Here is a 12618-nt window from a genome sequence, read left to right on the forward strand (position 1 = left end):
TCTGTGATGAGATTCAAACATGTAACCTTTGGGTTTCTAGTCATAGGTGTTATACGCCCACACATCCACCACTGCCAACCACCCTCCTTTCATTGTTCTGTTAATAAGAAACATTTTTCTTATGTAACCATACATAAGGGTGGAAGGTAACCTAGTGGTTAGTGTTGGACTAGTAACCGGAAGGTTGTAAGATCAAATCCCTGAGCTGACAAGGTAAAAAACAAGGTCATTCTGCCCCTGAACAAGGCAGTTACCCACTTTTCCTAGGCCATCATTGAAAATAAGAATTTGTTCTTAACTGACTTGCCTAGTAAAATAAAAATACCAAATCTGACATATTATACTCATTTGAGTTTCCCGGATTTACATACACTATGTTAGGTCGAGTGTCTGAGACCAGGCTGACCAAGCGCGACTTTGGTCAAACTACCCTGTTTTCTCTAGCTATCCCATTTTCAAATGAGGTGACCCCTAAATTGGGAAACCCTGCTATATACAGTAAAAAGGGGGCAGGGTTTAGGGCGTGTCTTAGTTAACATCTGTGATGACGTCAAAGATTGCTGACTCAGAGGATGTTTTGGAGGAAATGACAAGAGACTGAAAAGAAAAAGAAATAGGCCCTCTTCAAGTATACCTACAGGGATTCCTCTTGCTTAATACTTTATCTTACTTTGGAAACACCGGTGGCTTACCTACTAGTATTGAAAGTATATATTGCATATCATTAAACAGACGTGCGTTCTGACAGCAACGTTACCACACCACTAACTAGCTAACGGACGTTAGGTTGTTGGTTGGGGGGGTGGGTCGTCTGTTTTTCACCTAGTTAGACATTCCTTAATATTCATTCCCTGTGTTTGGGTTGATCAAGGTAAGATTTGTATCTGGTATTCTTTTTCTGCACAAATGTTGATAAATGGTTATTTTATGTTTACCAATTTACTTACCTAGCTAACGGGTCGTTTGTCCCAGCAGTGGGCGTTGAGCGCTAGACACTGAAGTCCGATACCTAGCTTCTCGACTCTAATATGAGTGTCACTCATCAGTCATACTAGAACATCTTTGTCAAAATCAGCCCTGTCCAATTAGTTAGTTGTCTAAACAGCCAGTAAGCATCCAAAATCATATACTGAGCTAACTATCCTAAACCATGTACTTAGCTATATTTCTAAATGCATGGCTCTGTAGTATCTAATTTGTAAGTCGCTCTGGATAAGAGCGTCTGCTAAATGACTTAAATGTAATGTAAATGTAATGTATCTAATTAGCTAGGTGCTAGTTAGTAATGCACCAACTAACGTTACGTTAACGGACTATCTAACCTACTAGGCCCATCAGGGGTAACGCCAACATTATGCCAGGTACTAGTTAGCTAAAGTAACGTTAGAAAACAAACAGACCGTTTAGCCAGAGTTGAGCTAACTGTCATGTCAGCTAACGTTGCTCAATTTAGCTAACCTTGTTGATAAAATAACTAACGTTAGTGTTGAATGACGTAATCATTAGCTGTAATCATTAGCTAACTAGCTAGTATTTTAGCAACTGGTAAACATTTGTTTACGAGCTAACCTTGCTAGCCAAATGTTTCATACTAGCCAGCAAGGGGTGTATTCATTCATCGGAATCAGTTGCAAAAATGTTTCGTCTGTTTCAAAACTCTAGGAAGCAAATGAGGGACCTACCTGGGGTGTATTCATTACGGAAACCTTTAGCTGTTTAAGAACCGAACAGAGTAAAACTAGTTTCTCAAGTTTTTATTGTCATGTGCACACGTACAGGGAAACGCCATTCTTGCTTAATTTTTCCCAACCATAAAGTAATCCATTTTTTATTTATCTGTTATTTTACCAGGTAAGTTGACTGAGAACACCTTCTCATTTACAACAACAATCTGGGGAATAGTTGCAGGGGAGAGGATGAAAGAGCCAATCATAAATTGAGGATCATTAGGTGACAGATTGTGAATTTAGCAGGGTTAACACCCCTAATCCTACAATAAGTGCCATGGGATCTTTAATAACCTCAGAGTGTCAGGACACCCATTTAACGTCCCACCTGAAAGACCGCATCCTACACAGGGCAGTGTTCCCCATCGCTGCCCTGGGGCATAGGGATATTTTTTAGACCAGAGGAAAGAGTGCCTCCTACTGGCCCTCCAACACCACTTCCAGCAGCATCTGGTCTCCCATCCAGGGACTGACCAGGACCAACCCTGCTTAGCTTCAGAAGCAAGCCAGCAGGGTGGTATGCTGCTGGCAATATCAGTAGTACTACAAAAAAAGTAAAGTAGAACAAAAACACATGAGAGAGAGAGATGAGAACACAAAAAGTATGCTGAACAAAAATATAAATGCTACAATTTCAATGATTTTACTGAGTTTAAGTTCATATAAGGAAATCAGTCAATGGAAATAAATTCATTAGGACCTTATCTATGTATTTCACATGACTGCGCAGTTGTGGGTGGGCCTGGGAGGGCACAGGCCCAACCACTTGGGAGCCAGGCCCAGCCAATCAGAATGAGTTTTTCCCCACAAAATGGCTTAATTACAGACAGAAATACTGCTCAATTTTATCAGCTGTCCTGGTGGCTGGTCTCAGATCCTGCAGGTGAAGAAGCCAGATGTGGAGGTCCTGGGCTGGCGTGGTTACACATGGACTGAGTTTGAGACTGGTTGGACGTACTGCCAAATTCTCTAAAACAACTTTGGAGGCGGCTTATGGTAGATAAATGAACATTCAATTAGCTGATAACAGCTCGGGTGGCATGCCAATTGGACACTCCCCCAACTTCAGACATCTGTGGCACTGTGTTGTGACAAAATGGCACATTTTAGAGGGGCCTTTTGTCCACAGCACAAGGTGCACCTGTGGAATGACCATGCTGTTTAATCAGCTTCTTGATATGCCACACCTGTCAGGTGGCTGGATTATATTGGCAAATGAGAAATGCTCACTAAGAGGGATGTAAACTAAATTGGAGAGAAATGGACCATTTCTGGGATCTTTTATTTCAGCTTATAAAACATGGGACCAACACTTTACATGTTGCATTTATATTTTTGTTCAGTATAAGTCAGGGTCGGTTCCAATATCATATTTACAATGTGCAGGGATACTGGAGTAGTAGGCTTAGATATGTTTAGGGGTAAGGTAGGCATCAGGATATATGATGAACATTGTAGCAGCAGAGTCTATGATGATTGTATGGGAGTGTGTCTATTTGACCAATTCAAATAGGTCCCCCCTTTTTTCGTTTGCTTCAGAATCGAGGTAATGAGTACATTCCTGAATTTGTCCAATAGAAAAATATTGTTTTCATTGCAAAATCCATCCGTTTGGAGTAAACGATTTCCGTTGCAAAATGTTTTGTTACAAGTGTACAGATATAGGAAAGACACGTGACATCCCGGCAATTTTGAGAAAAAAAGTTATAGCGGAGTTGTGCCTGGTCGTCACTAGTTACCACAAAGTCCCTGCCTATTTCTACAATTTATCTTCTTGAAATGTGATTTTCCACCTAACCCTAACCACACTGCTAACTATATGCCTAACCCTTACAATAAATTAAAACCGAAAAGCACATTTTTAGTTTTCCCAAGTTTTTATGGTAGATCATTTTGCCTTTGTGGTTTTGGTAACTATTGGAAACCGTTATGCATGTTGTTCACACGCCTGTCTGCCCTCTCATTGGCTAGAATGGTCTCACCTGATCTGGCCTCCTCTCCTTCCATGTAATGTAAATGTAATGTATCTAATGTATCTAATTTTTAAAGACGTTTATTTTCGTTGTTACTGGCCAACAGTGTAGTTGGTCAATATAATGAATAATCTGTGGTGTTGCTTTCTACATGAGAAACCCATGTGACCCACCCGACTCATGAATGTCATGGGTTAGAGATTAAATATGGAGTCAGCAAGGCCATAGTTAGAATTGCCAAATGTTTAGAAATTTAAAAAGTATATAGTGCTTCATTTAATTGTTCAGACTGAGGTTAGGCATATTTTGGCACCATGCATGTATCTTCCACCCTCAGAATCTAGAGTGGTCCAATTGATCACTTATGTTGGTCTACATACCAGGTCGGGGTTCCTGAATGCACGGTCCTGTGATCAAACATAATTTGTCACATGTGCCGAATACAACAGGTGTAGACCTTACTGTGAAATGCATACCTACAAGCCCTTTATCCAACAGTGCAGTTCAAGAAATATAGTTAAGAAAATATTTACTAAATCAACTAAAGTGGGGAAAAAAAATCCTAAAGGAACACAAGAAAATGATATAACAATAACAAGGCCATATACAGGGGGTACCGGTACCGAGCCAATGTGCTGGGGTACAGGTTAGTTGAGGTAACTTGGAAAGTGACTATGCATAGGTAATAAACACTGAGTAGCAGCAGTGTAAAAACAAGGGGGGGGGGTGTCAATGTTAATAGGGTGGCCATTTGATTAATCGTTCAGCAGTCTAATGTCTTGGGGGTAGAAGCTGTTAAGGAGCCTTTTGGTCCTAGACTTGGTGCTCCAGTACCGCTTGCTGTGTGGTAGCAGGGAGGACAGTCTATGACTTGGGTGACTGGAGTCTTTGACAACTTTTGGGGCCTTTTCTCTGACACTGCCTATTATATAGGTCCTGGATGTCAGGAAGCTTGGCCCCAGTGATGTACTGGGCCATGCGCACTACCCTCTAGCTCCTTATGGTCAGATGCAGAGCAGTTGCCATACCAGGTGGTGATACAACCGGTCAGGATGCTCTTGATGGTGCGGCTGTGGAACTTTTTGATGATCTGGGACCAATGCCACATCTTTTCAGTGTCCTGAGGGGGAAAAGGTGTTGTTGTATCCTCTTCACAACTGTCTTTGTGTGTATGGACTAGTGCTGAGTGATATGGCCAAAATCTCATATCCTGACATAGGTAATTTCATAAAATGATACATATCACAATATAGCACATTTTCTGTAAATTCAATGAATAAATTGTTTCTATAAAATGACCACGTGTAAAGGCTTATTTCTTATTACATTTTGAATTATACACCTTGCGTTTCTCGACCATGTAAATTGGGGCCATGTCTTTGCAAATGTAAGTCGTAGCGGCAGCAGTTATCTCCTTCCATCTTCGTGATTCTTTGCCATATGGTGTGCTGTGGGCATAAGCCTCTTCAACGTCTGATTTGGGGGTTTGTTTTGAACACTCGACTGTACTTTTGGGTCTCATCCGTAGACTCTCTCCGTACTGTTTCACATGATTCTTGCATAGGTGGTAAAAGAGGTTAGTGGTGTTTGAGCCTGTTGTCGGGACCAGCCTGCGGCACATTTGCAGAGGATGTTGTTTTTGGTCCATGACAGACTTTTCATACCCAAACCACATCCATGCGACTGAAGTGGCCCCTCTTTTAGCTATGAGCTCTGTCTCCATGCTCTGTGTAACGTTCACTCTCCTCCATGTTTGTTTGTGTTGCAAATTTCTTTCCACACTGCATGTTCACTTGCTCCACTTCAGCCCCGTCAATGTTAATGGGGGCCTGTTCGGTCCTCCTTTTCCTATAGTCCACGATCAGCACTTTGTCTTACTGACATTGAGGGAGATGTGGTGTCTTGGCACCACACTGCCAGGACTCTGACCTCCTCCCTATAGGCTGTCTCATCATTGTCGGTGATCTGGCCTAACATTGCTGTGTCATCAGCAAACTTAATGATGGTGTTGGAGTTGTGCTTGGCCACACAGTCGTGGGTGAACGGGGAGTACAGGAAGGGACTAAGCACGCACCCCTGAGGGGCGCCAGGATTGAGGATCAGCATGGCAGATGTGTTGTTGCCTACCCTTACCACCTGGGGGTGGTCCGTCAGGAAGTTCAATCATTGTCCTATATTGACGTTTTGCCTGTTTGATGGTTCGTCTGAGGGCATAGCGGGATTTCTTATAAGCGTCTGGATTAGCGTCCCTCTCCTTGAAGCGGCAGCTCTAGCCTTTAGCTCAGTGTGGATGTTGCCTGTAATCCATAGCATCTAGTTGGCAAATTTACATGCGGGAACGACATCGTTGATGTACTTATTGATGGAAGAGAAAGGGGGATACCTAGTCAGTTGTCCATCTGAAGGTATTCAACTGAAATGTGTATTCTGCATTTAACCCAACCCCTCTGAATCAGAGAGGTGCAGGGGGCTGCCTTAATTGACATCCATGGTGCCCTGGGAACAGTGGGTCCAACTGCCTTGCTCAGAGGCAGAACGACACATTTTTACCTTTACAGCTTTCGGTTACTGGCCCAACGCTCTAACCACTAGGCAGCCGGTGAATGAGATGGTATGCTCCTCAATGCCATTGGATGAATCCTGGAGCATATTCCAGACTGTGTTAGCAAAACAGTCCTGTAGCTTAGCATCCACATCATCTGACCACTTCTGTATTGAGTGAGTCAATATTACTTCCTGCTTTAATTGTTGCTTGTAAGCAGGAATCAGGAGGATATAATTATGGTCAGGTTTTATTTGGGGGAGATATGGTTATGCTGTTTTGTTAAGAAAATGTAGTTCAGTGAGAGCAAGGTGTACTATATTGGAGGAGTGGGGGGAGGTATTTATTCAATGTGTCTTTATGGAAGGACTCTGCACAAAGATGGCCCGCACATCAACAGGAATATTGTATTCCACTCTCTGTGGATCAAGTCTCATAGCTTCCTCCACATGTTGAAACGTTTCTGGTTTACATTAAGTCTACATTCCTCTCCCAAACCTGTGTCCTGTGAAAGTGAAATGAGAGGTTACATTCCCAGAACTATTCCTGCTCTGAGCATTTCATTGTCTGTAATCCCAATGACTGGATCACTAGCTGTAGACCAAATGTCTAGAGTGAGGTTGAGCTAGCAGCTGGTCAATGTAGTCAATTGCACAAAGGAAGTGTTATAATATTTACGCTGCAGTCCTAGTGGTTGTAAGTAGTAGCCTGTGATAATATTGCCTGAGCCATGCTGTCGTAGAACATAAACTGCATCGCTTTTTAACCCCGGGGGTTCACAGCAGACACGCAGGCAGCATGCTGTGTGTGCGTGTGTTATAGGTTGCTGTTTACCATAATAACAATGTACATGGTTAGTCCACCATTCTAATTTAGTGCCCATTCTCTTTCCTCAGCTGTGTCACAATGACGTCTAGGAAGAAAGTACTACTCAAAGTCATCATCCTGGGAGACTCTGGGTGAGTGTCCTGTCTACCTTGCTAATTACACTTCTCAACGTAAAAGTTTACAAAATATGTTTGTTTACCAATCACTCTGTCATAACTGTTGCTGAATCTCTCTTGTCAGAGTTGGGAAGACGTCGCTGATGAACCAGTATGTGAATAAGAAGTTCAGTAACCAGTACAAAGCCACAATAGGAGCTGATTTCCTAACGAAAGAAGTGATGGTGGATGACAGACTTGTCACCATGCAGGTACTGGGGAAGGGATACTATCTATTTACTCATCACTTCACAAGTGCTGTGCTGAAGTAGAGTCCAGTGGGTAGGCCTATAATCTATTGTTGTTCATGAACATGTATCGCCTCCCTGTGCTCTGTCACAGATCTGGGACACTGCAGGGCAGGAGAGGTTCCAGTCTCTGGGTGTAGCGTTCTACCGCGGGGCAGACTGCTGTGTGCTGGTGTTTGACGTGACTGCCCCCAACACCTTTAAGACGCTAGACAGCTGGAGGGACGAGTTCCTTATACAGGCCAGCCCCCGAGATCCCGAGAACTTCCCCTTTGTGGTGCTAGGCAACAAGATTGACTTGGAGAACAGACAGGTGGGTCAAGATGTAGTGTTTGAGACCAGAACATCTCAGGCAGTAGCTTGTGTTCCCCACAGACAATGACAGCTACCCTTTGCATCTGTCAGGTGACGACCAAACGAGCACAGGCGTGGTGTCAGAGCAAGAACAACATCCCCTACTTCGAGACCAGCGCTAAGGAGGCCATCAACGTTGAACAGGCTTTCCAGACTATCGCACGCAATGCTCTTAAACAGGTAGGGGTCAGATGGGAGCTTATAAGAGCTTTGCTGAATGCCATGTGGGTTTTGTGTATTTACAGTAGTGCTGTCTTGATTTCATTGCACAGTGCCTTTCACACCCCTTGACTTTTTCCACGTTTTGTTGTTACAGACAGAATTTAAAATGGATTAATTTGAGATTTTGTGCCACTGATCTAGACACAATACCCATCAATGTCAAAGTGAATTTTTTTTTGGCAGAAATGTTAAAGTAGAAATGTCTTGAATCAGTAAGTATTCAACCCATTTGTTAAGGCAAGCCTAAATACTTTTAGAAGGAAAAATATCGCTGTGTACACATAAGTTGCATGGACTCACTCTGTGTGCAATAATAGTGGTTAACATGATTTTTGAATGATTACTCCATCTCTATACCCCACACATACACACATACAATTATCTGTAAGGTCCCCCCGTCGAGTAGTGATTTTTCAAGTGCAGAGTCGACCACAAAGACCAGGGAAAGCCTCACAAAGAGGCAGATGGGTAAAAAAAAAAATAAATTAAAAGCAGACATGGAATATCCCTTTGAGCATAGTGAAGTTATTAATAATGCTTTGGATGGTGTATCAATACACCCAGTCACTACAAAGATACAGGTGTCCTCCCTAATTCAGTTGCCGGAGAGGAAGGAAACCGCTCAGAGATTTCACCATGAGGCCAATGGTTACTTTAAAACAGTTATAGAGTTTAATGGCTGTGATAGGAGAGAACTAGGGATGGATCAACAACATTGTAGTTACTCCACAATACTGACCTAAATGACAGAGTGAAAAGGAAGTCTGTACAGAATAAAAAATATTCCAAAACATGCATTGTGTTTGGGGCAAATCAAACACAACACATCGCTGAGTAAGTACTGTACTACTCTTTATATTTTCAAGCATGATGGCGGCTGCGTCATGTTATGGATATGGTAGTCATCGGCAAGGTCTACTGAGTTTTTAGAGCTAAGCACAGGCAAAATCATAGAGGAAAACTTGGTTTCTAACAGACACTGGGAGACATTCACCTTTCAGCAGGACAATAACCTAAAACTCTAGGCCAAATTTACACGAGTTGCTTACCAAGATGACATTGAATGTTCCAGAGTGGCCAAGTTACAGTTTTGGCTTAAATCTATGGCAAGACTGGAAAATGTCTGTCTAGCAATGATCACAACAAACTTGACAGAGCTTTAAGAGTTTAAAAAATAATAATGGGCAAATATTCAGGTGTATAAAGCTCTTAAGATACTTATGCTGTAATCACTGCCAAAGGTGATTCCAACATGTATTGACTAAGGGGTTGAATACTTATCTATTGAAGATATATTATTTATTTATTTTTAATTATTGCCAAGAGTGTGCAAAGCTGTCATGAAGGCAAAGGGTGGCAACTTTGTAGAATCTAAAATAGATTGATTTGTTGAACACTTTTGGTTACTACATAATTCCATATGTTATTTCATAGTTTTGATGTCTTCACTAATGTATGTATAAAATAATAAACATAAAGAAAAACCTTTTTCATGAGTAGGTGTCCAAACATTTGACTGGTACTGTATATATTCCACTTTGACATTAGAGTATTTTGTGTTGATCGTTGAAGAAAAAAAAAGACAACTCCATTTCAATCCCAATTTGTAACATATCAAAATATGAAAGTCAAGGGGTTAAATATCAAATGAAAAAGTATAAATCATTTCTAATTGCTTATATTAAGAAAACCAGATGGCAAAATTGTCTTTGTTTTTGAAATTTACAGATATCCAGGGGCACACTCCAACACTGACATAATTTACAAAGAAAGCATTTGTGTTTAGTGAGTCTGCCAGATCAGAGGCAATAGGGATGACCAGGGATGTTCTCTTGATAAGTGCATGAATTTGCACCAGTTTCCTGTCAAAATGTAACAAACATTTTGTCAGGGAAAATGTATGTAGTAAAAAGTACATTATTGTCTTTAAGAATGTAGTAAAGTAAAAGTTGTAAAATATAAATAGTAATGTATAGATAGAATGTATAGACTCCACAAAACTACTTCAGTAAAAATACTTTAAAGTACTTAACACCATCTTGTCTTTTAGGAGACAGAGGTAGAGTTGTACAATGAGTTTCCTGAACCGATAAAGCTGGACAGGAACGAACGGGCCAAGCCATCAGCGGAGGCCTGCAGCTGCTGAGGACCTAGGAGACCAACAGGGGACAACTGTTTGCCCTGCTACTCTGTCTTGCCTTGTCTACCCTTTATCCTCCATGCCCCTGTGTGCTCTCCTCTGTCCAATATCATCACTGGCCTTCGTAGATGCAAGCAGAGTTCCGCTCGTAAATTATACTTTACACACACACACACACACACACTGGACTCATCCCTGTGTACACATCACACATTTACTCTCAAGATGAGTCTCCAAGCCCAAAGAACACCCAGATGGATATTCGAGCATTTAACAGCATATCTGCTTATTATTTCCCCTAACCTGTCTCAAACACCTTTTTAGATGTCATTGTTTCCATGGCACCAGCCTCATAACATTTTATAAGGGGGGGTTAGATGTAGTTCACTCCCAAAGTTCCAGTGGTGAAGGATCAGATTGAGTAATTTATATCAATGGTGTGTGGGGGTTATACCAATGTACTGCCTAAAGATACATGTGTTAATTTGATTGGATGTAAACTAGCAAATCCAACATACAAGTGTGTTGAAGGCATTTTTTGCACTTTGTTGTCATGTAGGCTTATTCAAACCCTATTTGACACCTTATTTTGGAGCCACAATAAACACTTTTTAATTTTTTTTTAGCTCAAGGCAGAAGAGGCAATATGGATTTTAACTCAGCTCCCCAACTTCCATGATGTCCTCAACTGCCCTACACATTGTTTCTCAATGGGGGAAATGTCTAGCGGAAAATTATTTTGTCAACATTGAGACCTGACACTAACCAAGGGAGATATATTTTCAGAATAGAAATCTCTTTACTATTATTAGCTAGTACCTGTCTTCTTTTTACGCTGTCAACTATTACAAACCTTTGTCAATCGTTTAAGGCAAGAAAACCTGTCTTGTCAGTTTCTCTCTCTGCCGATAGCTCAGGTTGGCAAATAATTTAAGTGCTTGATTTTTACTCTTTTTTTTATTTTATTTTTTATTTATTTTTACTGATCAGATCTTTTGTATATTCATATATCATGTTTAGAATTTGACTTGCATCAGAGGACATATGGGGGAAATGTGTAAGCTTTAATCAAGTTAATGAAATGATAAATGCACTTAATCTACATTGTTTGAAAATGTCTTTGGGTTTCAGGTAATAATAGTTATTGAATAAAGAATCTGTGTGTGTTAGTGCAAGTAGAACAGGTAGTTAAAGCACAGTAGGTTACTATCATGGCTCTCATACACACAGCTGTTGAAAGACAGTTTACTCAAATCTATAGTATACTCTTAGAATACATTGAAATGTGTAATTTTGCATGGGGGCACTCACTTGGTATTTGTGTTCAGTCTACTACTTGTACTGAAATATAAAAATTGGTCACTTGTGAAAGTTGACAGAACACGGGACCATCGAAATCTGTCAAACGTTTAATTACATTATCTTCAACTAACACCAGACATAAAAAATAATCAAACCCATTTGCGCTCTTCCACCTCAAGACAATAAGACATACATTCTTCAGTCTGTTCCCATCTCTTTTCAAAGTCAGTCAATGTTTGTCCCAACCACTCAGTTGGTCCTGGGTTTCTTACTGGGTCCTTGCAGTCACTGTTGGAGAGGCCCTGCAGTCTTCGGCTGCTTCTCAGGCCTGGTTTCTCCTGTGTGGCCCTCCTGTTTGACTTCCCCAGTGTCTGGCTCTTTCCTCTTGGAGGGTGTGCTGCTCTTTAGCCAGCCCATCATCATCTTACTGCCAGCTGAGGGCTTGAGCTCCTGTGGAAGGAAGTATATATGATGAGGGGAGGCAGGGAGGAAAGTGTAGTATGGTATGAAGCCCATTATGTATTTTTACTCTTCAACATTTAAATCTAGATATGTTAAGTGTTTAGAAAGGTTGTCCCAGACCAATGATCAAGAGCTATTCAATGATTGGAACACATCAGACATCTCAAAGATGGGTATGTAGCTCAGTGAAGTCATGCAGTTATACTTTCTTAGCCTGAGGATCCACTGGCAGCAGGCACTCGGAATTGTTTTTGCGAGTTGTTGACCAGTGAAGAGACTGGGTGAAAGGTCAGTTTGTTTTTGGACTGATGCAGTTTTAGGGCATCTAATGACTTCTCCTCACCAAAATCCAGCCATCATCTGACCTCTGTCAAGAATCGCTGGCATCCTGCAACACGAGCAAAATCATTGGTGATTCTACCTCATACCAACTTTCATATATAAAAAACATACTTTACTCAAGAAGAGAATAATGATTTAAACAGACCCATACCGGTCATGGATGCCTTGATGATAGGGGATGTACCCAGAGTGATCACAGTGTAGGTCTAGAGGGGATCTCCACTATGGGGACTCCATCAGTCAAACAGTCCTGCAATGGTCAGCAACGGCCATCCTCTCCACTCACAGACTCCTTTGTCCTACATAAGACAGAAATACATAAA

General features: G+C 41.3%; 1 protein-coding gene and 1 pseudogene across 1 annotated transcript; one reads left to right on the top strand and one right to left on the bottom strand.

Annotated features, from left to right (window-relative positions):
* Positions 1–553: 553 nt before the first annotated feature.
* LOC124003316 (ras-related protein rab7) lies at positions 554–11293 on the top strand. Its single transcript, XM_046311466.1, has 6 exons — positions 554–871; positions 7139–7201; positions 7311–7437; positions 7568–7786; positions 7879–8007; positions 10100–11293. The coding sequence occupies exons 2-6, from the start codon at positions 7149–7151 to the stop codon at positions 10193–10195; spliced, it is 624 nt and encodes a 207-aa protein (XP_046167422.1). The 5' UTR covers positions 554–871; positions 7139–7148; the 3' UTR covers positions 10196–11293.
* Positions 11294–11740: 447 nt separating this feature from the next.
* Positions 11741–12564, bottom strand: LOC124003317 (annotated as a pseudogene).
* Between the last annotated feature and the right edge of the window lie 54 nt (positions 12565–12618).

This window comes from Oncorhynchus gorbuscha, linkage group LG18, assembly GCF_021184085.1.
Source record: "Oncorhynchus gorbuscha isolate QuinsamMale2020 ecotype Even-year linkage group LG18, OgorEven_v1.0, whole genome shotgun sequence".
Lineage (NCBI taxonomy): Eukaryota > Metazoa > Chordata > Actinopteri > Salmoniformes > Salmonidae > Oncorhynchus > Oncorhynchus gorbuscha.